The sequence below is a fragment of the Sprattus sprattus genome, assembly GCF_963457725.1.
Source record: "Sprattus sprattus genome assembly, chromosome: 3".
Taxonomy (NCBI): Eukaryota; Metazoa; Chordata; class Actinopteri; order Clupeiformes; family Clupeidae; genus Sprattus; species Sprattus sprattus.
The window spans coordinates 40,969,919-40,997,580 of NC_137922.1; the positions used below are offsets into that span (position 1 = coordinate 40,969,919).

The 27,662-nt window shown below is 44.4% G+C and overlaps 2 protein-coding genes across 2 annotated transcripts in view; both read right to left on the reverse strand.

The window, feature by feature from the left end:
* The window catches only part of skap1 (src kinase associated phosphoprotein 1), a gene marked incomplete at both ends in the record, with an annotated part of 39,113 nt that extends 20,665 nt beyond the window's left edge, over positions 1 to 18,448 (reverse strand). The window contains 4 exons of the mRNA XM_080835936.1: positions 15,519 to 15,635; positions 16,386 to 16,411; positions 17,505 to 17,610; positions 18,409 to 18,448. Of these exons, the coding sequence (XP_080692062.1) occupies positions 15,519 to 15,635; positions 16,386 to 16,411; positions 17,505 to 17,610; positions 18,409 to 18,448 (289 nt within the window). The remainder of the gene's footprint in view (positions 1 to 15,518; positions 15,636 to 16,385; positions 16,412 to 17,504; positions 17,611 to 18,408) is intronic.
* Positions 18,449 to 26,293: 7,845 nt separating this feature from the next.
* hoxb1b (homeobox B1b) lies at positions 26,294 to 27,377 on the reverse strand (the record flags this gene model as incomplete). Its single annotated transcript, XM_080834088.1, has 2 exons — positions 26,294 to 26,634; positions 26,765 to 27,377. 2 exons carry the CDS (start codon positions 27,375 to 27,377, stop codon positions 26,294 to 26,296), a joined length of 954 nt encoding a protein of 317 aa, XP_080690214.1.
* Between the last annotated feature and the right edge of the window lie 285 nt (positions 27,378 to 27,662).

Here is a 27,662-nt window from a genome sequence, read left to right on the forward strand (position 1 = left end):
TTTTAAATGATTTGCTCGGAAGCAACATGGGCCCCATTAAAACTGCTGATTAGATGAATCTTCCAGACTGTGATTTTTTTAATTCAACTATAAATTGTGTATTTAATTATTCACGGGCATGTGGAGACTTGGGTTTCATTCCCTTCCTTTCCCTCTTTTTAATTAGTGCCACAGAAATCATTTACTGTTTAATTTGTTATGGCTGTCAATCAATTATTCAATGTTACATTGTCCATATTATTCAGGGCGAAGATGTACAGATGCCTAATATCCCCATTTGTTTCCAGACATTTGATGTGTGCTTTCCATTTACCAACTGGGAAAATAAAATAATAATGCTGAGTGTGGATGGCTTGTGTTTAGGGAGGGATTCTTATTCTTACTCAAGCAACCCTCCATCAAGTGCCCACACACACACACACACCCATCTGTTTCTGCTCAAAACTTTTTTTTTTTTTTTGTCCCCAGACAAAAAACCTTAGTTCAAGAAAGTTACCAGACCCTTTTTGCTTGTATAACTGAAAAAAAAATCAAACCAGTTCAAACTAAATAAGATCATTAATCTGATCGATTTAAGCATGTATAAACTTGTCTTTTCATTTTAGTATAAGCTAGAAATCATCCTCTCACAAGCAGATGAGAGCTCATTGATCTAAACGTATCACTCACAACCGTTTTTTCAGCACTTTAACAGGTGTTTGTCAGCACGATGGAGATGGTGCATGAGAAGGTGGTGTAGTGGTGGGGTATTAGTGGGGTAGTAGTGGTGTAGTAGTGGTGTAGTAGTGGGGTAATGGTTGGGTATTAGTAGGCTAGGAGTGGTGTAGTAGTGGGGTATTGATGGGGTATTATTGTGGCTGTAGAGATGTAGTAGTGGCGTATTAGTGGGGTAGTGGTGGAGTAGTATACATAGCTCCTGCATCCTCTACGGGCAGTTCTTTGTGTCTGCTGCAGGTTGAGGGGTGGGGGCGGGCGGTGGGTGATGCATGGCATGGCTGCGTGCCGATGGCAGGATGTGATTGGTGGAGAAAGGGGGTGCGCAGCGTGGCACACAGGGCACGTTCATCAGTGCCACGCCAAAGGCTGAGCAGGCAGGCAGCACACACACACACACACACACACACACACACACACACACACCCGACTACATGTGCTCACACATATACACACACACACACACACACACACACACACACACACACACACACACACACACACACACTCAGACACACACACACACACACACACACACACACACACACACACACACACACACACACACACACACTCACACACTCACACAAACACATTACTGCATAACTATGCCCAGATAAAGCACGTGGGCTGCTGAGGCCTCTCTGTAGGAACCAAAGCACAGAGTAATGCCAGGCTCAACAACATCAGGACTCCATGGTAAAAAAAAGTACTGCTTTACACAAGCACACACACATACATACACACACAAACATATACACACACACACACACACACAGACACACACACACACACTCAATGTTTTCTTTATACATCCACACAAACATACCCACCCACAAAAACACACACATATACACGCACACATATGCATCATGCCAATCTTCAATCCATATTCTTTCTGTTCCAGTCTCTTATTCCTTAACATGGCACTATGCCAAAAACAGGCCACCTGAAACACAGCTGATTAAACCTCCAGGCCCCTTAAGATTCCTCACCTCCACTCCCACACACCCTGGACCGCAGTGAAAAAAAAAACGTATTAATTAAATATCTCAATAAATGCGTACATCATTCTCCACACAACTTGAACGACGCGTACAATCTGTTTCCAGCGCTGTCCCTGATTAAAAGTGGGAGTGGACGATGCTGAGGACTCTGGGCTCGTCTCCCAGCTGTAAATTTGACTCCTCTCTGTCTCCTTCTGTCTCACCTACTCATAATGCGGCACTCAGCGTGGCGTTATGGGCTCCGTGGTTGATCCCCGCCATAAAAAAGGTGATTTATGTTATTATGACCTGAGGGAGTTAATGTACTCTCCCATTAAATTCCACTTTAGTTTGGCTACAAGTCAATCAGGAGGCCAGCGCGGCAAAGAGAGTCCAAATGAACGGATGACAGAAGCATCTGCATGTGAGTGAGTGAGTGAGTGAGTGTCTGTCTGTCTGTCTGTCTGTCTGTCTGTCTGTCTGTCTGTCTGTCTGTCTGTCTGTCTGTCTGTCTGTCTGTCTGTCTGTCTGTCTGTCTGTCTGTCTGTCTGTCTGTCTGTCTGTCTGTCTGTCTGTCAGCACAGTTATGTCTGTGTGTTTCCATATTTATGGATATCATGTCTTCTGAACATGTATGTGTGTACTTCAATAAATAGTATACAGACAGATGTGAATAGCCCTGTGCAAAATCATTTAAATGTCAAATGTCAAAATTGGATCACCTCTCAAGTTGAAAAGCCTCTTTCCTATTATGAACAATCAAAAATAAATACTTCGAAAGACTATATTGTGTCTATCGCTTTGTCTGCATCATGGCTCCACAGAGAAGTACCAGAGGAATTGCAAAATCTGATATTTGATTGTGAGACTTCACAAAAATGGAAAAGGATACAGGATGATCGGTGACCAACACAAAATCAGTAATCAGGAGGTATAGAACAAGCCATAGTACCACTTATCCTCCTGAAAGGACCCCACGGACAGTGCACTGCTTGCACAATCTAGCTCTGACAAACAGACGGGTAAGCGTTTCAGACTTGGCACAGGGGTTGTCAATGGAAATCTGAGTTTCTGTGACAGCTCAGAGAGTGCGAAGGACACTGCATGATGTCAAACTAACCAAACATGTACCAAAACACTGGCTGACAAGATGACTCCCAGTCTTCAGAGGCTTGGGAGAGGAGGAATGTTTTAGTGAACATTATAGTTTAATGATAAAGATCGGAAGGACACTGCCAAAATCACGAGTTTCTAAAGAGAGAACAATGACCTGGCCAATAGAACACCTTTGGGGTATTTTAAAGGTAGAGCAACACAGACCCTCCAGCAAAGAGCAGCTGAAAAATATTGTCATATTAGATTCTCAGTAATGAAACGGTTCGTTTTTAATTTAACATAAGAACAAATACTCAACATATTTTGAATAATTCGACATTGAAGTGATATTACAGAGGGGTGTGGTTCTGTTGCATACTATATAAATATATATATATATATATATATATATATTTGTGTGTATATAGACATATACATGTATTTTGCACATGTATGTGTTTTTCTTGATGGCTGAGGTTAAACACTATATGTCAATCTACTGTTTCACCAAATAAATAAAATCATAAACAAAATAAAATCCACCATCACAGCCACTTTGAAAAAGCGTGATGCCCTCCAGAATGGTTAAAAAAGGGGGAAAAAAAGTTTTGAACCCGCAAACGTTACCCCGAATGGGGGTTCCAGGGGCCAGTGGGAGAGACTGTGCCACACCAGGCCACAATGGCAATGGAGGGGTGGACTCCCAGCGATGGAGGAGTGGACTCCCGGCACTGGAGCGGTGGTTAATGGAGTAAAACAAGCCCATGTGTGTCAGTGAGATGATGGCCACCAGTGGGATGCTGTCAGCAGGGGGGCCACCCCAGTGAGGGGCTTCCTCTTGGAAGCTGGGGTGGGGGTGAGGGGGTGTAACCTGACACCCCCACCTGATTGAATACCTCCCTCTTGCCCAACGGGAGGGTGGGATGGTGAGCCTTGGGGGGGAGGGGGCATTTGTGGTGGGAAAGGGGGGGGACGTTGCCATGCGAACACTTGGGTGGGCTTATTTTCGTCACGGCTGCAGCTGGAGGCGATGTCACCACCCTGGCCGCACGCGAGCTGCAATCGCTGTGTCAGTGCTGGTCAACATCATAGACCTTTGGCTGATTAGATCACACACACAAAGAGCCGCTAAACTAGCCAAGAGGCGCCCTCCTCATATGCCACCGAGCTAATGCCTCTCTTTGTTTTTTCTGGGCTTAACATAGCCTCCAAGACTGGACCTGCAGAATGAAAACAAACAATGCTCTTGGCATTTAACGGAATTAGACAAACAAACAACCACAAAAACACGCTTACAAAAAAAACAAAATACTAAAAACTAAACATATAGTTAAAAAATACAACGAAATAAAAGAAATGTCACAAAACTCTCACACCTTTGACGAAAATAACAGCGCCACCACCCTTTCCCCACCATGTCTGTGGCCCTCTCTGTCCACCCCCACCCTGAGCCTCCAAACACACACACACACACACACACACACACACACACACACACACACACACACACACACACACACACACACACACACTCACACACACACCAGCAAACATCTTTCAACGGGAGCGCTCCCGCTCCTGCTCCTGCTCTTGCCCACGGAGGGAGAGAGACGCGGGGCAGGGAGCTGACCTGCCGGTGAACCCGCCTGATGAGGTGAAACAGGAGGCACCAGGGTCCCCTGGGGTAGCAGGCAGGCACAGGGGAGGAATGCTGATCAGGGAGAGAGAGAGAGAGAGAGAGAGAGACTCACACTGTCCTGACGCTATAGGCTTTATTAGGAAATAGGATCCACTCAGATCCCAGCCGGGTGCTCAATCTGCACCCCTGCGCTCCCCTAAATTGACATATTTGTCCTCATTAAAGGCCAGAGGCAGCAGCCTCCGAGACTCCTCTTCCTCAATGCACACATCACGAGAAGAGTGAACGAAAGGGAGGCTGCACACAAACAGAGAAAGAAGAAGAGGGAGAAAGAGGATGTGTGTGTGTGTGTGTGTGTGTGTGTGTGTGAGAGAGAGAGAAATGGTTGGGTGATAGGAATGATGAGGCTTCCACAGGTACGGACTGCCATCAGGGCTTGATTTGATTCCATCTGCCCAGATGCACTCTTTGGGTGTTTTGCAGTGAAATACTGCATGCATTCTAATGAGACACAAATACAAGACCACAGCATAGCTCTGCTCCGAAAGCTCCTATTTGTCACAACAACGCTGCTGCAGGTATAAAGCCATATGTAACTCCCTCCTTCTATCACACAGACATTATCAAGAAAATAGCTACCGTGATTAAAGTAAAAAAAAATCTCCACACGCTTATCTGAACTTGGGCAGAGGTAGACAAAGGTATATATATGGTGGTCCTAAAAGGGGGATCGTGATATAGAACACTGTAAACAACACATCAGTTTGTTGACACCTCAAAAGTCGCTCTGATGTATTTTTATGCTGGGACACAAACTTTTAATAGGCTCTCAGACAACAGCAGTCTTTGTCCGAGCACCGGAGTCAGTCAGGGGTCCAGCGAGGAGCCCGCTACAAAACGAAGCCAAGTGGCCCCAGCCTGGTCCTTTGTGCCAGGGTGGGCACGGTGTGGGAAACCCCTTTAAACAAGGAGCAGGGCCTGGCTCGCCCCTACACCCACCGCCTTTGATCGCGGACAGCGGGGGGGATTTACGGTGTGCCATTGAGTGAGCTGGAGAAAAGGGGGACCCCCTCTTTGGATCCGAAATGGTCTTACGACTCTACTTTTTTTTTTTAGCCTCCCTCGCTGATTTACAATGCCCATTCAAACGTTGTAATGGCAAATACAATAATCCTTTAATGGCGGAGGAGAGAAGGGGACAGCTTCAGGGGCCAGTGTGCGAAACTGACACCGAAGCGCTATCTCTACTGTATATACACCACCGTGCTGAAATAAAAAAGAGGGCTAAGAACGTGTGTGTGTGTGTGTGTGTGTGTGTGTGTGTGTGTGTGAGTGTGTGTGTGTGTGTGTGTCTGTGTGTCTCTGTGTGTGTGTCTGTGTGTGCTTTGGTAGAGTATTATAAAAAAGGTTTGAGCTATGCCAGATAAAACAGGCCAACAGCGAAAAACACCTCTTAGGGACCACATACTAAAATGGAGTCGCATGGCAAGTTATATGACAGTTTACTGCCGCTCAACAATTTCACCATGGTAAAGAGCGAAGCACCAGCATAGTTAGAGGTGTGTTATGTTGTCCGAATGAAGCAGAGAGGTCACTGTCACATAACCTCTTCTCACCATGAGAATCAGGGGAATAAATCATTTTGGTGTGAACTCTTTTTATTTGAGGGAACAGTAGCTGGGTTTAACAGGCTGGAAAATGCCGGCTGCACACAATGCCGTGCTGCTTTTCTGGGGCTGATAGTAAATCCTGCGCCTCTCGGGTCATGTGTGCTAGCACCTTCTCAGAGAGTCATAATGAGAGACTGTAAAATAAAATCTCAGCCTGGCCATATTTTCAATAAACAGCTAATATGGCGCATACATATGCCCGCAATATGATAACGGCACCCGTGTGGCTGGGAATGGAGCCATATTGTTCAGTGTGTAATAAGCTGCCAGCCTAGACTGCAGCTAATAATTAGACATAAATAAATGATTAAAAAGGGAAATATGATGGAATATTAGCAAAGATCACAGTATAGTCATATGACCACTGAGGGTATTAAACTGAAAATTCGTTGAAACCAAAAAGAAAAAAATTACTGTCACACAAGCCCATCACTGAAACAGCGTTTTCGGTCAACGTCTTGTTCACTGGCCGATAAAAATAAAACTACTTTAATACAAAAATAAAAAGTTAATTAAAACGAATACATCAGAGTAATACTACAGCACTGCATTACACTATCAAATATTTATCTTTCAAGAATACACGTTGTGATCTGCAAAAGAAACATATTATCTGTGTGATCAGCGTGGAGAACTGTCCCTACATTTTCAATGTAGGTATAGGCCTATGCCGAGCTCACCTCACAAATAAAGAAACAGCATGTAAACACAAAGTATAGCCAACTTTAAATGCTGTAGAATTTGTGTTGTATGTTCTGTTCTATTTGTTTCCTAATCTTTTAATATTCAAGGTGTTAAATACGAATGATATAATCAGTAGACAGTTCACTATTATCCAAGATTATCCACTCATTTTTGTCTTTCCGTTAAAAGTACTTTTCAAACACCATGTGCACATACATTCACATTTAAAATGTCTACTTTTATTTGTTGTGTAAAATGAAACCCCGACCCGTGTCAGCTGTCGGGAAACAGTTGCTTAAAGCAATACTTAATAGGCTACACATGCTAATTGCCATATATCAAAAGGCGCATGTGGTCATAACGTTTAATTGATTAACATTTTTTGTGAGCCACAAACGATTAAACAAATAAGACAAATGTTCCAGACGAACAATCTAAACACCATCAGAAAGAAAGAAGCGAAAAACTACTTGAGTTCGGATAGGATCACAGAGTTATTAGAAAGAAACACGATCGGCGGTGTGGAATTACCAGTCTTTTGATTTGTTAGCAACTTTGCGAATGTCATTTGGAGTTTCAGCACCTTTAGCTCTCTACACTAACCACCAGGTGGCAATGTACCTGATTTTTTTTAATGAAAGGGCCATGTTGATGAAAAAACAAGCCGAAACATATATATCACAATGACAATATATCGAATCTTACAAAAAAAATTATATAATCTAAAATGTCTCTATGGATGTATCTAAAAGCTAAAAGTTCAACAACAAGAATTATTAGGCTATTACTATTATTATTCGTATTATTAAACAGATTTGAGTTAGAAAATGATTCGTTTTTTTCTCGTAGGCTAGAATATAGTACTATTTTAAACATGGACAAAATGTGTGGACACATTTGTGAAAAAGCAAATGTATTCATAAACATTTAATTTAAAACATATAATTATTATAACATAATATAAAATATGTTTTATGTAAAGCATTGCACACTAAGTAAATATGTGGTTCATTAGCTGGAGCATTCCGCATGCTATAATACTGCAACTCTTAAATGCACGCAAGAATATGTTGCATCAAGCAAATTAGGAATTAAATGATGTCCGGCCAAAGAGGGCTTGTCTTAACCTATTACTCTCAAGAAAGTTTGTTTAACCAGGCAATAATTCATCCCTTTCAGCCCACAGTGAGCGGCGTCTTTCTGTCAGTGAATCGATGTTTAATCACCTATCAATAGGTTTAGCAACATGCTTCTGTAATCGAGGTCATCTGTTTTGTTTTGTTTTTAAATCACCTCCCTTCTCTGTTTCATTGAACAAACAATTTTGTGGAATATAACTGAATACAAAATGTGAACATTGACATTAAACTTAAGTCAGGATTGAAAAAGTCTTGCTGATTATTTGATTGCTGATTTCTTGAATTAGGCTACCTTCAAGTCATTGTAAGACAATGAGGGATGTTGACGCTGCAAATACGTGTTAAATAATTATCTTACCTCGTCTTCACAAGGCAACAATTTCAAAAAGCAAACAGACAAACTTACAAATGCCTGCTTTATATAAGTTCTTAATTGACTCCTTTTACAAATAGTGTTAAATATAATTAAAATATTTTTCTCAACCCTGACACATTACAAATTATCTATAAATCAGATGTGGAGCTGAGTTATTTGCACATTTCATGCAATCAAAATTGTAATCTCTGTGAGACTCACGATAATTACATAACCATGCCAAAATGGTCACCAAGAGCTAAAACAATGAACAAAAAAAAACAGCATATTGTACATGAACTCAATCACCATGTTGTCCATACAGGTGTTCAAGTAAAATGGAGTGTGCTTTTCTGTGAAGGCACACAGTGGTCATTGTTTCTCAAGAAGGTGACCGCATCATGGGACAGATATGTGTGTGACAGCACAGGGGTGCGAGCTGGGACCATCCTCTCTCTCTCTCTCTTCCTTTCCCTCTCTCTCTCCCTCTCCCTCTCCATCTTTCTCTCTCTCTCTCCCTCTCCATCTCCCTCTTTCTCTCTCTCTCTCTCCCTCTCCCTCTTTCTCTCTATCTCTCTCCCTCTTTCTCTCTCTCTCTCTCTCTCTCTCCCTCCCACAGATTTTGGTGTGAGGCCAGCAGCTAGTGGCTGCTGAAAAATGGCGTTGAACTAAAGCCCTGCTCCGCAGTGCCATTACCAGTCCTTCACCTTGGCCTGGCTCATTGTGTCGGTCCCTGACAGCCATAATGCTAATCATCTGGTTCACTGGCCGTCTATGGGAGCCGTGTTTGAACAAGCGGGGCAGGGGGGCGCTCACGGCCAGGTCAAACCTAAAACAAGCAAAGCGGAAACACCTCTGCCAGTTTGCCACTCTTCAAACTCGGAGCCCAAGACCTGGCCACTGATTAAGACCTCGCCAGAACAGCACACGGGCCGCTCTTCCGCACTTCATTTCAATCAGCTCACTACAGAGCTATTCAGCCGACCAGTGTAATACGCAGCCACGCGCACTGATGTCAATCCACCTTTAAACTGTCCTGTTTGCGGCTCTCCGACTTGCAGCTGATTTTTCTTTTTAACCCGTGTGATTAAGATGAACAAAGCAAAATGGATAGTGATTGATCTAACTCACCAGGGAAACAGAGAGAAGAGAATGCTGTGCTGTGCTGGCACGTGGGCACAAGGAATGATGTGTGGACGAATGCCAAGGCACAGACACAAAGTTCACCTGGGCAGCTGCCGTGGGCAATGACAAATAAATAGACCCTTCATTTATCCCTGAGGCCTCAGGCACACACAGAGGCAGTAGGTACATTCATTATCAAACCTCCACACATTCATCTGATTCAGCTGATTTAGATGAACACTGGGCAACAAAACTCCAGCACAGAAATGTACCCATCACGGCCCAACTTCCACCAACCCGGTGTGTGAAAAGATGTACTCAAATCAGCTATTGAGACAAAGTTGGCTGCCAGCCCAAACTCTGGATACAGCAAAAGATCAAGTCAGAAATTCAACAAAGACAACTAGAGGGAGTTAAGAGCCGTGCGTCACTACACACACTTACACACCTCACACACATAAAAACATACTTGCACGTACACAAACACACACACATACACATACACACAGAGATACAACCATACACTCACATACACACTCGTACACACACACCTACAGAGACCATTTATTTCCCCATGAAAGCAGCGGGGCCACCTGGGCCTTGCACTGAAACTTCATCAATCTCCAGAAATGGAATCCAGTGGAGGGAAAAATCAAATTCTCATTTGCAAGACGCACAGAGAGGAGGGGTGCGAACACTCAAGGTACCTGGGAAGGCTAACCTCCCGGTGAACCCGCGGCGTCTAATAGTTTTGCTATTTGTCTACGACACTGACAAGCCACGGGGATGATTAGACATACAAGGTCGGAATTTCCTATTCGACACCCTCTCCCACGTGCACCTCGCTGATATTTGCGATGCCTCTCTCTCTGTGGGCAGGACTCTGATTTTTTACCTCAGACACCCAACAAAAGGTAAACAATAAATACAAGAGGCAGCATATCCGCATAATACCACTACAAAGCACAGATAACAACACAATCAATATTAGACTAAGACATATGGCAATGCTTCAAAAGATTAAAGAGAGAAATGGTTCAAGGACTGAGAGCATCTACATATTTCACTGTGTAAAGCGGCGTGGTAGAAAATGGCCCAGGCGAGGCAGGGAGAGAGAGAGAGAGAGAGAAGGGAACAGGAGGTTCACTTGTGCTTAAAGCTCAAAATGACAGAGACTCCACCATCCTCATCCAAGCGAGCGATGCTAGCGCAAGGCATTTGTTTGAGATTAATGTAGAATTGCAGAAAAGAGAAAAAGAGAGAGAGAGAGCGAAAGAAATTGAGTAAGATATAGGGAGGGAGAGGGGACAAGCAAGTAGGAGGAGGTGGAGGAGGGTGAGGAGGGTGGGGGGGGAGAGAAAAATATCAGCATCTGCCGCAGCACAGTGGCCTTCTGGGAGCAGCGTGAACTTTTGAACCCGGGCAGCAGAGGCAGCGATGTGCAGAGCATGTTGGAGTCTAATAACGCGTCCTCTTCAATTCATTAATGCCGAGGGAGATGGAGGGAGGGGAGAGGAGGAGTAGTAGAGAAGAGAGAGAGCGAGAGAAAGAAAGAAAGAGAGAGAAAGAGAGAGAGAGAGAGAGAGGCAGTGGTGGCGTCATCACAGTAGCAGTCATTTAGCATGCTTTGTGCATCCTGCTGATGACGAACACCTTACTCTCATTAGGGCCACGCACAAATGCACACCACAAAAATGAATCTGTCTTCCTCTGCAGAGAGGCCAATGGCTGCCTCACAGGCTGGGAGAGTGGAGAGATGGATGGATGCCCCAAAATCAATGAGTGCAGAAAAGACACCAAATGCCCCCTCAAGCACTGTCTGCGCTGTACGCGTGTGCAGATCAACGTCGGAAGCAAAGCACGGCACTGACCAGCCCAGTTGCCATGGCGGAGGCTCTCAGTAATGTAGTCATGGTGAGCGGCTGCAGACGGGTCAGAGTTCAGACAGGTCAGCGGCTGACCAGCCCAGCACCCTGGGGTCAAAAGTTCAGCGGAGGGGAGGAAGTCCGGGCACTCTGGCAAAGAGGAGCATGCCTGGTTCTCACAAGCGGGAGATAAGTGGCTAACTGTGTTTATACCAGCTGACCACTCCCCTTCTCTAGTGGAGGGCAGCTTACACACACTCCTCACACACACACACCAAACACACCGCAAACACACACACACACACACACACACACACACACACACACACACACACACACACACACACACACACACAGGGCTCAGACCCCACTCCCACCGTCGGGGTCATACAAGGTGCAACCTCGTCGCTGCACATTTTGCACTTTGAAGCGTATGCATCCATAGCTCCTATACCATGCAAAACAAACCCATTGATATATGGATGATTCCATTTTGTCAGGAAGCTATGTGAATTCTGGGTGACATTACAAAATAAACTTAACTTTGGTGTAGTCAAAGTTGGCAGTAGGTGCACCAGAGTACCACACTCCCTAATGGACCTTCACTGAGTTATGCCTTCTCCTGACAGAAACCGCATTCTTCTCCACAACTGAAATGGACATCCAAAAAAGAGGAGGAAGAAGAATGCGCTCATATCGAGCTTTTTTCCTTTAGTGCTTGAGTGACACTTAATTGTCAGCCCCCGCGATACATTAATTTATCGATGAAACCTCTTTTTGAACTCTCCAGAGATGAATTACGCTCGATCAATTTCGCCCCACCAATCCGCCAATTAATTTAAAGCCCGGTGAGCCCCCTTGTAAATCAAATTTACATTTCGATTATCTAATTTGTAAATGAGGCACGACCACACTCAACCCAACCTCCGTCCCCGACGTGGCTCCAGCCCCGGCAGAGTGGCTCTTCGGTGGCGGGGCCAGATTATGGAGCCTGGGGACTGGCTTTTGTTTCAGCACATACATCTCAGTCAGGCTGCACAATGGCTGCGGACCATGTGCGACTTGTGATAGCGCACACATGCACTGTGAAGCCCAGCCCTGGCTTCCCCGTACATGAGGAAGTGCTCGGGTGATCCATACTGACCATCAACCTGATCAATAGGGACGAGGAGTGTTTTTGATAGGCTGCCATACACCTCTCACACACAGACACACACACACACACACAGACGCACAAGTCATCAAAGGCGAGGTGCGAGGCGCTATGTGTTATTAAGGGCGTTCACCTGACACATCAAAAAGCCCTGCAGCGGACTCGCACAACACAGACTTGCCTCTTACTTCCTGCATCCTACCCCCCCACCACCACCACCACCACCTCCTCATACTCTCTGTCTTCCACTTCCCTTTCCCCTTCCCTTTCGCTATCTGGAAAAAGGAAGGGGGTGTGTGAAGTAATGGCGGCTGGCTGCCGTGGAGGGTAGAGGAGGCTGCGGGGTGGAGGCTGCAACCCAAAACGAGGCAGCCACGAGGAGGCTGGAGGCTCGGGGAGGCACGGCCGGGTCAACCACGCGGTCTGCGGGTGAAACTCAGTTCACATTAGCATACAGACAGGGGCCCTGACAATGGAGCGCCCATCTGTCCCTGTCAGCCATTACAAATCTGGTGTCAAGCGCTGCTCTGGGGACGGGGAGAGAGAGAGAGAGAGAGAGAGAGTGGAAGAGGGAGAGAGAGAGAGAGAGAGAGGGAGTAGAAGAGGGAGAGAGAGAGAGAAAGGCAGGCTGTGAGGCAAATGAAATAACACACAAGCTGACTCCTCCTGCTTGTGTGTGTGTGCTTGTGTGTGTGTGTGTGTGTGTGTGTGTTTCCCTTCTCTCCAACACTCATCTTACAGCACAAGGAGAGAAGGATGGAAGGAGAAGAAAGGAAAGGGAGGGAATGTTAAAGAGAGAGAGAGAAAAGAGAGAGTGAGAGAGAAAGAGGAATGGTGACGAAAGAGAAAGAAAGACAGAGGAAGTCTGCATCCACCCACACTTGCCATGAAATGGCAGACATGTTTTGTAGGAGAGGAGCTCTGGTTGAACCCTTGAACTGTGTTTACCCTCAGATCCTCTTGTCCTGGGGACATCAGGTGAAGGAGTGTCACTGTGTAGTCACACCCTTACCTCACTTTTACTGCTGACCTCAATCTTAAGGGGGAGGAAAAATACCCACCGAATGATATGATCGAACTAGGCAAAAAAAAAAAAAGAAAACGCTGCTGTCGGACTTGTATTCCCAGCATGATCTAGTGAGAGCATGTAAACGGGGCAGCGAAGCATTCAAAATTTATGTAAGAGTAATATGTGCTTTATTTCAGATGCCATATTTGTTCCTGTTAAATATTACACTAAGGTCTTTTTTTCCCTGGGTAATATGGAAGAGACGGGCGATGTGATTGGAGGTTCCGATCGGGTGAACCTAAAGTGAACCCTGAACTGCACTTGCCCCCGACAGTCATTATCTTTATTGAAAGAACGGCGCATTTTCATTCAACAGATGCTAACCCCCCTGAACGACTCCAGCCGCCTCAACTAAAGCGTAACTTTTGCTGAGGGGAGGCACATTAAAAGAAATCAGAGGGACATCATTGACCTATCCTTACCCTTGTGCCACAAATGTACCTCTAACAGATATATACAAGGGGGGAGCATGAAGGGGGGGGGTCATGGCTGACCATGTATTGAGTGGCATTTGAGAACAGTGCAGTCTTCAGTGGATTACTGCAGCATGCAAGCTAATTAGCGTGACGTCTAGCAGGACCAGCATAGAAACAATGGCTTTGTCAGTGATATGTCGGAACCAAAGGGACCTTAATGTAGGAACTAATATGTACATACTTGCACGTAGACAATATGCAAATATGTATGATACAGATTGACAAATCCAAATCTTCAACACCCACACATCCATGCCATTATATCCTTTTGAAATTGAGAACTGTTGAAGGTTTCGAACACGTCATTTCCCAAGGGGTGAACACCAGATGAACTCTGAACTCCAGTTAGCCCCTAATCATTGCACAGTAAGAGTGAGAGAGTGCGACAGAGAGACAGACAGAGTGACACAGAGAGAATGGGAGGAATACCCGGGCAGTATTAGAGTGTGGCGGAACGGGGTGGGGGTAGGGGGGGATACACATAGCACATTCCCATGATGCATTGAGGCAGCATGTTTGTGCTGTTTTAAAATGCCCTCTCCTTCTCGTTGCTCCAAGGGCTCTGCTCCATCAGATGACAGATCGGCCCAGGGAAGAGCCAGACGCGGGCCCTCAGGTACAGGGTTGTATTTCCATCCCAGCTGGGAGGGCAGAGGAGTGGTGGGATCATCAGTCATGGCCCCCTGGCCTGGAGCTACAGCTCCACGGCGTACCCGCTCCCCAAAGCTGAGTGATAGAAACCAGCCTGCCGCCGTACCCCGGCCCACCGTGCAGACGGAAACGTGACCACACCAGCAGAAACACACACACACACACACACACACACACACACACACACACACACACACCAGCAGAAACACACATTCATCATGGCCTTTACACTCCCTGGAAAAAATACCCCTCTCTCTCTCTCTCTCTCTCTCGTTCTCCTTTTATATATATCCAGCATATCCTCCATACATGCATTCACTCTAACTTATACTCAAAATAATGGGGGAATTGTTATTCATTCTGACGCAACTAGATATATACAGAAGAGACAAACGCTGTCCCACATAACCAGGTGATCTTCCACACAGGATGGTCCCTGCACCTCAAACCATAAAGGACAGCAAGTACAAATGCCTCCCAGATGTGTTTGCACTAACCACTAGAGGGAGCTCTTCCTCCCTTTTCTCTCCTGGCCCTTTCCATACACAGCCCCCTTTTCCCCATTCTCTCCTCTGCCACACTGTCTGCCAACAGTACCGTGGGAAACCACTAGGGGGCGATCTGTATCTAGACTCCTCTAACGTGATGTTCCCCCAGCACGTCAGTAAAAGAACTTCATCTCCCTTTTCAAATTAACCATGTTCTCCCAAAGGCAATAAGACACCAAATGTTTTACTATCTTAAAGAGGCACAGCACAAAACTTACAAACAAGCAAATACACCCATAGCACTCATACACGTAGGGACACACAATCCACGCATTTATGAACACCCACCCAAGCACACACACACACACACCACACACCGACACTCTCTTACACAATGCTTTTTACTCACACTCCAGGGCTCCCTCCTCCTGGTAGTCGGAGGCCACGGAGAGGTCGTCTGAGTGAGCGGAGCGCCCCTGGCTGGAGCTGTGATTGTCATCGGAGCTATCCTCATGTCTGGGCTCCGCTGTTGGACATAACAAAGGAGTCAGCATCTAGCACACACACACACACACACACACACACACACACTAACAGAGAAACACACAAATGTTCACAAACAAATACACACACACACATGCACATAGAACACACACTCACATTTAGAACATGCTGGCAGAACACACCTCAGGAGTGGATTTAATAGCATGCATAGAGGAAGTGAAATGCCATTCGACCTGGGTTAAACTGCCAGCAGAGACGGATGCATTCCACCCATACTCTGCTGGAAATGTAGACCCATTTGTTTCACAGGAGAATTCATTGGCAGTTGCCACATAAATATAGCATAGCCTATGGCCCACAGAGCTCAGACGTTTTCTAAATCAGTGACAAAGTCTTGATGTCAGTTTAAGATAGAGTCATGTCTTCTCCATTAGTCATGTCTTATCTGGAGAGCGTGATAAGGAGAGATGAATAACACTCGACCTGATAAACAAACTTGACCAGCATCATGAGACATGTCTTGCTGGGACTGTCAGAGGAGCTGAGAGACAGAGACATAGACATATACACAAACAAACACACACACAAGCACACACATTCTCACACACACACAAACACACACACACAAACACATACACACACACACACACACACACACACACACACACACACACACACACACACACATATATATATACACACACACACACACACAAACACATGTCAACTTGGCAAGTAGTCATACAAATTAACTAAAAATGTATTTACTTACATCTAAAAGGAAATTCCTGTGGATTTCTGCAACAAAAAAAATACAAATAAATTCAAATTACATTCATAATCCATTCACAGTGCATAACCAAGTGACAGCATGATGGCCCAGGAGATGAACCACTAACCCACAGGCAAGACATGAAACAGGTTGGCAGATTACTGGCATTTTACGGGTGCTACCCAACAGGCCCGTGTTTACATCTTGGCAATACATTTGATGGGGTTAAAGTGCATCCATTGCATTTTTGGTGTGAATCGCAAACTTAGTTTCCTGTTAGATATTTGGACTTATTGTTACAATCTATTTTGAACTTTGTTCTTTATTTTTGAACAATGCCCATAAAATGAGTTACTAGTATCTATATTTGTGACTTGACAAATGCTTGGTTAATACAATTCATTTGTTGATCCCCAGTAAATATTACGTAAAGTCAAATTCTAAAGTAGTTGAGGTCAAACTGATAAAATGCAAAGCTCTTGCAGGCAGAGAAGTACTATAAGTCAGCAGCCTTCAAACTGCTAGCACACTCGAAGCACAGTTTCCGCCTCTCAACCCACAAAACCACACTGCCAGATACCTAGCTGGTATTTGGGTCAAAAAACGTTTGTGTGCAATCCCACCAGATGAAGATGCTAGCACCTCCTAGAACTTCCTGTGTGCTTTTGTGTCAGCTTGCAAACACTTCCCCTGAGAAGAACAAGCCTGTGCATTCCCCCTCTTTCCATCTGCAGTGTTGGAAAAGAAGCAACTATGGATTTTCAGCACTTATCTGTTTACGAGTCTTTCCTTTTCATTGGACGTATATTGTATCATGGCTGTACTGCATTGAAATAACGCATGTCTATTCTGACACTTCAGACATTAAACATATCTTGATGTATATCAGGTTCTTCCTCTCATTCGCCATTTCCTGGTAATGAGCCCTTAGATGATGAGTCATTTTACTTTTAAACGGATATGACTCTAAAGTCCTCTTTAACATCTAGGTCTGCATGAAAGATGACGCAGAATACAAGATAACTGTAAAATAAAGATGGCGGCAAGCCATGTTGCATATCTATGTAATACATAGGTGGCAGGATGTCTCTGATATATACACCTGATACACATGCCTACCTGGTGTGGATCACACGAAAGTTCTTCAGGAGTATCTGTCGAGTCTCGCTGGCATGTCTACTGAGGTTTTCAACATGCAGGATGTTGGACACGAACAACTCACAATCTGATAAAAGGACAAGATTGCAGTCAGCAACCATCAACAATATGGTCCCTCCAAATTGTTGACTTAAAATAAAAAATGGAAAAAAGATCAATTGCCTCCTTTGATGAAAAACAGTTAGAAAACTACCAATGTTTTATGGGTAAATTTGTCTACAACCTAACATCTCTAATACAGGGCTTTAATCAATGGCACTGCACATCATTGTTCTGATCCATGCAAATACTTGTCAGAGGATCAAGTTATGTGACCTTGCCAATGCAAATTCTGTAGATGGCATTCCAGTTCGACAGGTACTTCAAAATCAGTCTTTGGTCGGTATTCCAAGTGGTAAAAAAAACCTTTCCTTTTGTGTTCTCAAATGGCAGAAATATAAGTACAGATATACTAGGCAGCTTATCAATACAAATAAAGCTTAGAAGCTTAACGATCAAAGATAAAGAATGTACTGTCAGTTCCACTCAGGGATCAACCAAAGGCAATTAAATCGCACTACACAGAAATTAGAAACGGATATCAGAAACATTATTCATCTGTTGAGGGCACAACAGGATTCAGTCCAAGTCCTGGTCCTAAATGTCAAACATTAATCACTGCTCGGCCAAAGCTATAAAACTATTTTCTAAACATTGTCAACGTGTATGAGGAATGACAATAAATCTTCAATGTCTACTGTTACCTAACCAATCAAGCAAAGATATTCACATACAAACAAGTGTATCTAATATGAAGATTCAATATAAAAATAGCTTTCAAAAGGATAACTTTTCGATAAGTGCATATTAATGGTAGTCTTACTACCTTCCAAAAGTCTTCTGACATCATCTGAGAGGGTCCCCATTCCCCTTCCTTTTCAGAGGAAGTGACAGCTCCGAGAAAGTTCTGTCTTTGAAAATCTGCAAGTTTTTGAGGTGTTGAGATGATGACCTGAATCACACGCAAGATCTCTGTCACTGAATTGTATACCTTTGCTATACCTTTTCACAGCTGATATAAGCAAACTGTAACCGGTAACATGATCTATGTGGCACACACACGTACCCAGACACACATACATACACACACACTGATGCGCAGGGCGAGAGTGAGAGAGAACAAAGGACACATGAAAAGGAAGTGTGCTTTAATAGTGGTTCACTTTGCAAGGAGAAGTCTGTCATTACATGTGATAAGTATATAAAAGCTCATTGTAAAACTGCATTACATTTTAATGTTATTATTATATGTATGTATTACAAAGCAATAGCCAACTTCAAATTAATTGTTTCATAATCAGCCAACATTTTCAAAATAACAAATATGCGTTATATGTGGGTACAACATATCGATGAACTGAGCTTTGCTATGTGATGCTTATATCTGTCTTCAATACATTTTATGAAGTCATAGGAAATCCATTTATAGTATAGTGTGTTTGTGATGACAATGTTCAGGTAGGAGCATAAAACTTTACAGCAAATAAAAAACAGGAATATTTGTGTAGGAATATCTATCTATGCTGGCATACACAGAAGCATAGTAGGATTTATGTACAATATCTGGATAAGCCAAAAGAGAGGCAGTGTTGCATGATATGTAAATGCAGGCAAATGAAAAGTGCACCTGAGGTCCCACGGATAAAAAAAAAACACTCACTGTACTGCCAGTATGAAGTCGGTGCAATGTTAGCAACTACCCACGCAAGAGTTTCTGTGACCTTTGTACTTTATCAAGTGATAATGAACAGGACAACAAAACATTGCCAAAGTAAACTAAGTGCATAGTGTAGGAGTACTTATGGTGTGCCCACGTGCCCCAGTTTTCTCAAACTTCAGAGGGATCAGGTATACGGTATGTTCCTCTGTCATAGTTGCTAATGTGACTGCAATGCTGTCATGGAGGGAGTACTCTCCTGCACTACCCTCTTCCACAATGTGTGAAGTGTGGTTGATAAGTTGTTGCTGGCGCACCTTACCTGCTAATAGAGTAATTTCCGTAGGCTATGTTTTTTGACAAAAAAAATTGTGACGTGTTGTTGAACTCTGCCAGGAAAGCAGCTATCGTCACCATGTATCTTTTTTTCAACCCGACAAACTGTGATGAGACACGAGGTACACATAATACCTTATGTATCCTATTTTCACGATGCATGTTCATGACAGTGCAGGAATAAAAAAAAAACGAGAATCCAAACACATATTTGATGTAATGACCATGGTGTATATTACTAGCTCTCGAATATCAACAAAGCTGTAATGAGAAAATTAGGGTTGTGTTTTAAATAACGAACCGCGCCTCTAGGGGGCATTACGCTCTATCCACCAGAAACTGCACAGTTCAATAGGAAAGATGTTATCACAGAAGACATTGGCGACAGAATTTCATTCCGTGTTTGTCCGTCTCTTTCTCGAAACTTGAAGTGAGCGTTGAAAGCTGAACTGTTGACCCTGATCAACTGTTTGTGCTGCACTAGCCATGCAGGAAATGGGTGGTTTACACAATGGGGGTTGCTCTTTACATAAGAAGGGGGACCTATTTTTGATTGTCCTACTTGTTCTTCCCAACTGTGTCCTCACATGTGTCAGATCTGAGGCGATGCAATACATTGCATTTGTGTGTGTGTGTGTGTGTTGCCTTAAATTGCAACCAAATGTCAAACCCAAACCAAGGTTATTAAAATACTGATTAGTCCGTTGTTAATGAATTCAAATAAAAATAAATTCTTAGAGAGGCTGGTTTTACACACCTTATTCACTCAGACAGTAGTCCATGCAATACATGACAAAGAAAACACTTGCAATAGACAATGTTACATGAAATTTGAGAATACCCGTTTAAAAAGGTAAAACTCCAGCAGCAGAAGGCCTAAAGCAGAGTTGAAATTCCACTGGGGGACATGGCCCTTTGACCCCGGTCTCACTGTCCCCGCAGCTAGGGCCCCTGGAGAAGGTAAGAAAAGGGAGGAATGAAGCCTGTGCCTCTCTCCCCACCCTGCCTCCCTCCCCCTCCCCTTCCCCAGACCCAGCCTCCAGCCTGCTGGGCATGGGCATATGAAAGGAGGCCGCCTTTGTAATCTACCCAGGATTACACCGCCCAACAATACACCTCTGAAAGGGCGACAAAGGCCTAGTATCAAACACAGGCCAGGGTTGATGAGAGGAACCTGCTATGATCTCCCACCACCAGCACCTTCATCTAGCCCTCTCATCTCCCCGAGAGCAGCCTCTTTTCTTCTCCTCTTCTGTCTTATCTTGAAGAGCAGGCTCTTCTCCCTTTTTTTGACATGCTACCTCCCCCTCCTCTCCTCCCCTCCTTCCTGGTATCTGACCATTCCTTTTCATTTGCGTCTAACCGGCAGGAGGGCTTGGTCTCTCTGATCTGATAGGGAGTGGGCAACCACACACACATATACACACACACTTAAACACACATATACACACACAGTCACCTTTAAGGTCACTGGAACTGCATTCATACATTCCAAAGGGCCATCACCAACTAAAAGATCTAGTTCTAACGGATACACTTTTGATTGATTTAGATTTTTATAGATTTTTGACCCCTACAGAATCACAATACAATACACAGCAATACTGCCCTAAGAGCTCACACACTCTTAAAGCCCCAGGCTCATTCTTAGCCACATGCACTGGATAGCACTGACCTTTTGAACCTAAACCCGCTATTTGTTTCCAATTTTCGCTCCTACTTAAACACTTCAGAAACAATTCGCGAGCAACTCCAACAAGATATGTGAGCTGGTGCTCAGGGGCCTTTGTGGTGACTGTTTGAGTTTCCTAAGGAGAAAAGCATGATCGTTTGTTCTACGGATTTCCTGAGACGTAAATGCATGCCCTCGCCCAAACCACAAATGGGTTGGGGGTGTCCTGAAGGATAGATCTTAGATAGCATGAAGCTGACAAACAGGTTCTCCCCTCTTATGTGTCCACTTAGAGCCCAAAATAGCGAGGAAGCAATTATCTCAAAAGCCTTTATTTCCTATTTAACGGGTTCCTGTAATGTTTATATCTTTTTTTTTGGTCATCATAATAATGGCTGATGACCAGTACATGTTGCAGCAAAAAAAATATGTTTCATTTGGAGAAAATGATCTGCATGGAGTAGCATTACTGCCTTCTGTGAGACATGTTGCCATGGTGATGGGTTTTATTTATTTTTTTACCCTCTCTTACACAGATTTTCCACTGTTCCCCCTGTAATAAACAGACAGCTTTCCATCAATACACCTTTCCTCTTGTTAATCTGATTGCATGGGAGTGTGAGCAGGAAGGGAGAATGAAAAAATACAGAGAGGGACAGGGTGAAAAGACAGTAAAGAGAGAGAGAGACAGAGGAAAGGGGGAAAAAAAAGAAGAAATAGAAAATTTGGACATGCTGAGAGAAAGAGGGACTGAAAGGAAGGAGATTGGGCGATGGAACAAGGAAGAGACAAAGACAAAGACAGAATCAGAAGCAGAGAGAGCATACAGCAGCTCTAATGATCAGGGGGAGAGTGGGACGTCATCAGGGCTGTGAAACTGCCAGCGATTCTGCACACCATCATCTGTGCTTGTCCTGCTGATTGGAATATAAAACACGGTGGGTGAAGGTGTGGGGAGGGGGGGGAGAACAGCTCTGAGAGCAGCAGAGCATAGGGGGGGGAGGGGAGACTGGAACTGAAGCTGTCTCCACTGACACTCAGCCTTCGCTGTGTGTGTGTTTGTGTGTGTGTGTGCGTGAGCCTGTGTGGAGAGAGACTGGGTAGCTAGCCAGCGAGACCGACACAGTGTCACCGGCAAAGTGAACTGTCACCTTTCATTTGTCACCCTTGGAGACGCACAATTGGCTGCGCGGGAGCACGTGGCAAAGGAGCTGATCGAGTGGTGCCCATCACAGCTCCCCTGCGAACCAGGCGGCATGTTACACCGGCAGGCATAAATTATGCACACAAAAAGAGCCAAGTAAACCAGCGCTGGCGGTGTTAATCTGACGCTGGCTCACACACCTCACCACAGCAACCTGAGAGTAGCCGCTACCTCGATCCTCCCCGCAGTGCGATCTCTCCTCTCCCCTTCTTCTCTTCGCTCTCCTCCTCATCCTGACATTGGAATGGAGATCCCAATTTTTTTTCATGAACGCCAGGGCCAATATCTGTCTGATGGTTTGCTGGCAACAATCAGGCCTGTGCGCTCGAGGGGTCTTGGATGCAATCCCGGGGATCGCATTAAGATGTAAACTCCAGCCCAATCACTTGTCTCTCTCAGTTACTGGGCTAATAGGGGAGCAGACTGATGGCGAGTCCAGGCAGCTGGGATTTGTTTGAGCTCAGGCTTCGGGAGGGGAGAGGGGGATGGGCTTGTGTACATTGTGTGGATGCGAGCCAAAGGGGAACCAATTCACGGCAAGGAGATGGCCTCCGATACCATCATAGAGATGTAGGCTCCATCAGTGTGACCTGAGTCTTACATCTGAGGTCCACTGCTCTGTGTGTGTGTGTGTGTGTGTGTGTGTGTGTGTGTGAGTGACTGGGGGGTGAATGGCAGGTCACCATGCCCCCACCTCTCAGTCTATGAATAGTGCATACAATGCCCCTTTGGTCACTTTGAGTCCCTGTCCCTCCTGCGGAGTGACATGCTTCAGAGGGACTTGAACAAGACCCAGGAAGTCAAGCCAGGCATTTGATTTGTAAAAGACCTTGCAACAACTATGCCCAGCATGGGGAGCAGAGCACTTCCTTCAGATGTGCTACGGGATCTCAGGAAAGAGGGTGTATTCAAGATGGAGGATTACAACAAAAGAAATGCCCCTGTTTGTGGAAGCTTCAGACATGTTTCTTTGCACACACATCATAGCAACCCTTACACTTACACAATGCTTACACTTACACAACCCTTACACAATGCTAAACCCTACTGATCTGGTTTGAGGTATCCCCCCACATACTGTCACCTCTTCAGTTCTGGAATGTTCTACTACCTGCACTACCAGTAATGGCGTCGGGACAAACAAAGCCATGTGTAGAGTCACATCACTACTCACCTGATCAGGAAAAACAGCTCTGAAAAAGATCTGAGGCCTGGAATACTGAGATCTTTGCCCCTGAGGGAGACTTCAACTGAACCGTAAGAGAGGGTTTGAGATTTTGGAAGCAATGACTCAAGGCACTGCCCTGTTCCATGACCTATGCCACTAGATAAGTTTTTACCAGAAAATGAAATTGATAGTGTGATATTGTAGACCAAGAGGTTCATAAGCAGGAACTGCCTCAAGCAAGAAACACTGCCACTAATAGACAGTTAAGAAAATCTAGTTTTTACGAACATTGCATTAGATAATTTATTTTGGATATGTTATAAAATATACAAAAGAAATGCATGCAAGTCTCTAATTTGTGGGAAGTGAATCTTAAACATCTTTTTTTTGCCTCTCCTCTTATCTCCTCTTTCTGGCCAGTGTGTCTGTCTGTTTTTCATCTGACCCACCTGGTTGGTGTCCATCCCTCTCCCTCTCCCTCTCCCTCTCCCTCCTTCTCCCTCCCTCGGCTCTCCGTTGCTTGCTTTGCATTCTCCAGTGTGAGGTTTCGCAACATGCTGACAGGGTGGTGAAATGCCTGGTGCTCCTCTGCTGGCCGAAACATCTGTCTCTCCGTGAGGCAGGTCTCTGTCCCCAGGCCCCCGACACCTCCTCATCAGGGGCTCCATGGGGGCTCTGTTCAGCTTGTCTCCTCCAAAAGGACAGGCATCGCACCCAGGGATAAACCCTCAGTGTTTGCATCTATGACAGTGCTGGCACCTATCTCAGAGTTTGATACCATATGGCTGGGAAGAGGATTTTGAAATTGTATATGAGGTCATGGCAGTGGTGCATTCTCTCTGCCCTCTATCACTGCCATGTTAACCCAAAGTGGTAGAATATTGTCTTATAGAACCACACCTCTCATGGTTAGACTACACTCTCACTATTAATACACAGGGTTTGCAGGGACCAATACAAGCCATTATGTGAACATACACATGAGTGAACAATAATGAATTCACGATACTGATGGCAGCAATGATGGTTCCCCAAAAACAATTCTGTTGTAAGAGCTCGACGTGATAATGGGGACATGAACAATTAACTTCATGTTCATTACGAAAACATTTGCTTTTCATTTATTTCTTTAAAATAATTTAAATTGGATTAAAACCTGATGTTTTAGAAAAACAGAAATACAGGACCCATAGATGACTTTTGTCTCATTGAATCCCCTCTTACGCTATGGCGGAGCGAATCTCTTGCTTTTGAGAATTCATTTAAGAGTGAACTCTGGGTGAACCTGGCCAGCAGAAAGGGTGCTGACGGTGCAGGGGCTGTTGGGGCAAGAAGTGAGCAAACCCAACACCCTGGGTAAATATTGAAGCAGTCCGTCAGAAGACCAGGGATAGGGGGGCTGAAACCGAGTTGCCAAGCCCCTGCAAACTTTTTAAAGGCACAACAAGACACCAGGAAATCAGACCAATGATGTTTTTAGGTGTTTTTCCTTTCTCTTTTTTATTACTTGTTTATGCATTTTGGCTACTTCAGGCCAGTAGTTGTGGATGATTTTAAACCCTGAGTTTTTTTTACGAGTCTTAAGTCTCACATATATTATCCATAAAGCTGCTACACTAATTAGTCAATCAAAAATGTTAATTGGAAGAATGTTTTAAGAGGTCTATAATGGGTCCAATGAGACTATTGATATAAAAAAGAACACCACTCTTTCTTAAAACATACTTTTATATTAAAGTATTGCTATCAAATGTTTAATTACTTTGATGAATCTTCACAGCATGCATTATTTTATAATACATTAGTTTAGGGTAGGGTAGAAGGGAGAGAACCATAAATCTAGTCAGGTGGTGGGAGACTCTGCTGTCATGAGTGTGTTTACATGTTTAGAAAGCCTGGGGGCTCCCGAAGGTGAAAAGGTCAGAGGAAGCCACCCAGTGTGCAGTGCAACATTCCACATGTCACTCCATACAGAGTGGCGGAGTAGATTTAAATTAAGGTACAACTCTATGCACAACTGTCCCACAGCAATGGAAATTATCCCCCCCTCTAGTGTGAATGAAAATTGACTCAATGAAATGCCTAATTTCTTGGTGCTCACATCATGCTTTGTGGGTAGAGTGAAAGAATGTAAGATAACAGTGTCTTAAAAATAATAAAGTTTATTTACAAGTCTCTTTTTTTCTCATAAAATTCATTTTCAGTTTGGTCACTTGAACATGTGTATGATTACACAGACTCTCTCTCTCCAGCTATCTCCTTCTTATTCACAAGCACATGGACACACACACACACACACACACACACACACACACACACACACACACACAACCTAAATACAGCATGTAGTGCAAACGGTCTCACTGAGCATTGCATACATCCCAACCAGTACCAAGCTACCTAAAACAGTGTAACAATGTGCAGTACACAACCAAGTAAACATCACAATATTACATGTAAACATAGTGTGCAATCTGTATATAGCTTCAATGGGAGCCTCATTCCCACAATTTCAGACACCAAAGCATCTAGCATCTTACAAATATGCACTTCAAACCCGTTTTGTCTCCCATAGGCCCAACTTTTAGAAGGCAAAAGTCAGAAGGTTTTCATCTATGATATCCAAAAAATAATATAAATGTCCTTATACTCTTGAGTTACTTGCTTGGTTTATTCAGTTTATAAGTGGTGCGTCCGAGCTTGGTGACCCACTTGGGGACGAAGTGGTCGAGTTATCCGTGTTATTTCCTGTGTCGCTGAGAGATCCCCTTTTCACGAGAGCGACAGAGGGCCTACTTTCTTTCTCACGCTTTTTCTGCTTCATCCTCCTGTTCTGGAACCAGATTTTAACCTGTGTTTCGTTCAGATCTAAAGAGGCGGCAACCTCCACTCTGCGAGCTCTTGTCAGGTACTTGTTAAAGTGAAATTCCTTCTCCAGCTCGGTCAGTTGCTTAGTGCTAAAGTTGGTCCGGATGATATTCTGTTGTCCCTGGATTCCGTAGTCAGAGACTTTAACTGTGGAAGAGACACAGAAAGATCAATAAAAAGCCAAATCAAACTGATCATATCGATACCTTGAAGTAAACACACCTGGCGCGTTCTAGCATGAAATCACGTGTTGAGTGTTAAAGGAGATATACTTTACCTGTTTTGGGGGGGTTTCTCTTAACTTTCATCCAGTCGAAAGTCTTCCCAAACTGAGTTTGTTCTGAATTGCAATTCAGATCACTGTCATTGTTTTGGGTAGGTGAATATTTGGAGTAAATGCTGTTATATCCTTGCGGTGGGTCCTGCTCTCCACTGCGAGCTGTCTGATACTGACTACAAGACACTGACCCAGATGCTCCCTGGGTGTAAGGGCTAACATTTGCTCCCATACTTGGGACGGAGAATCCAGATGTGGAGAACATCAGCTCCTGCTCTTGGCCCAAAACGTACTGATGGTGTCCGTAGTCTACGTTGGGGCAAACCTGTGCGCCATAAGTAGAGTTCCCACTCGAAACCACTTGAAGATCAAGATTTACGTGGTGCGGTGTGTGCTGATGATGTGGGAACGTCGTGCCTTGGTGCTGATGTAGCGCTGAGGCAGAGTTCGCACCTAAGACGAGCCGTCCGTCGGTACTGTAACTATCACTAGTTGAGCAAGAGCCTGGAGATAAAGAGGCCATGCATCCCTGATCCATTGGGTGGCATCCAACCCTGGAACCGAAGCCGTTAGTCCCGCGATTGTAAATCGTATAATCAAGGTACGAGTTCATTCTTGCGTTGTTCAGGCTGAATAGATGGCAACCTATCTATCCTCGTTAATGGTTTCTGTTCGTGCCCTACAACCTCTGGGCCGTACGTCAAAGCTCCAAAAAGTTCCTTCCAAGCTCATATCACCTTAGTGACACATCATGTGACCCACTTCGAACCAATGGGAAGATACCTACAGAAGTTTGTCTGGGCGTTGCAGTCGTCTATCAAACCCCTCCTATTTGCATGACAAAACACTTCTGTCACAAGCGTCCATCAATCTGATACACTTGTATGTGTAAAATAAT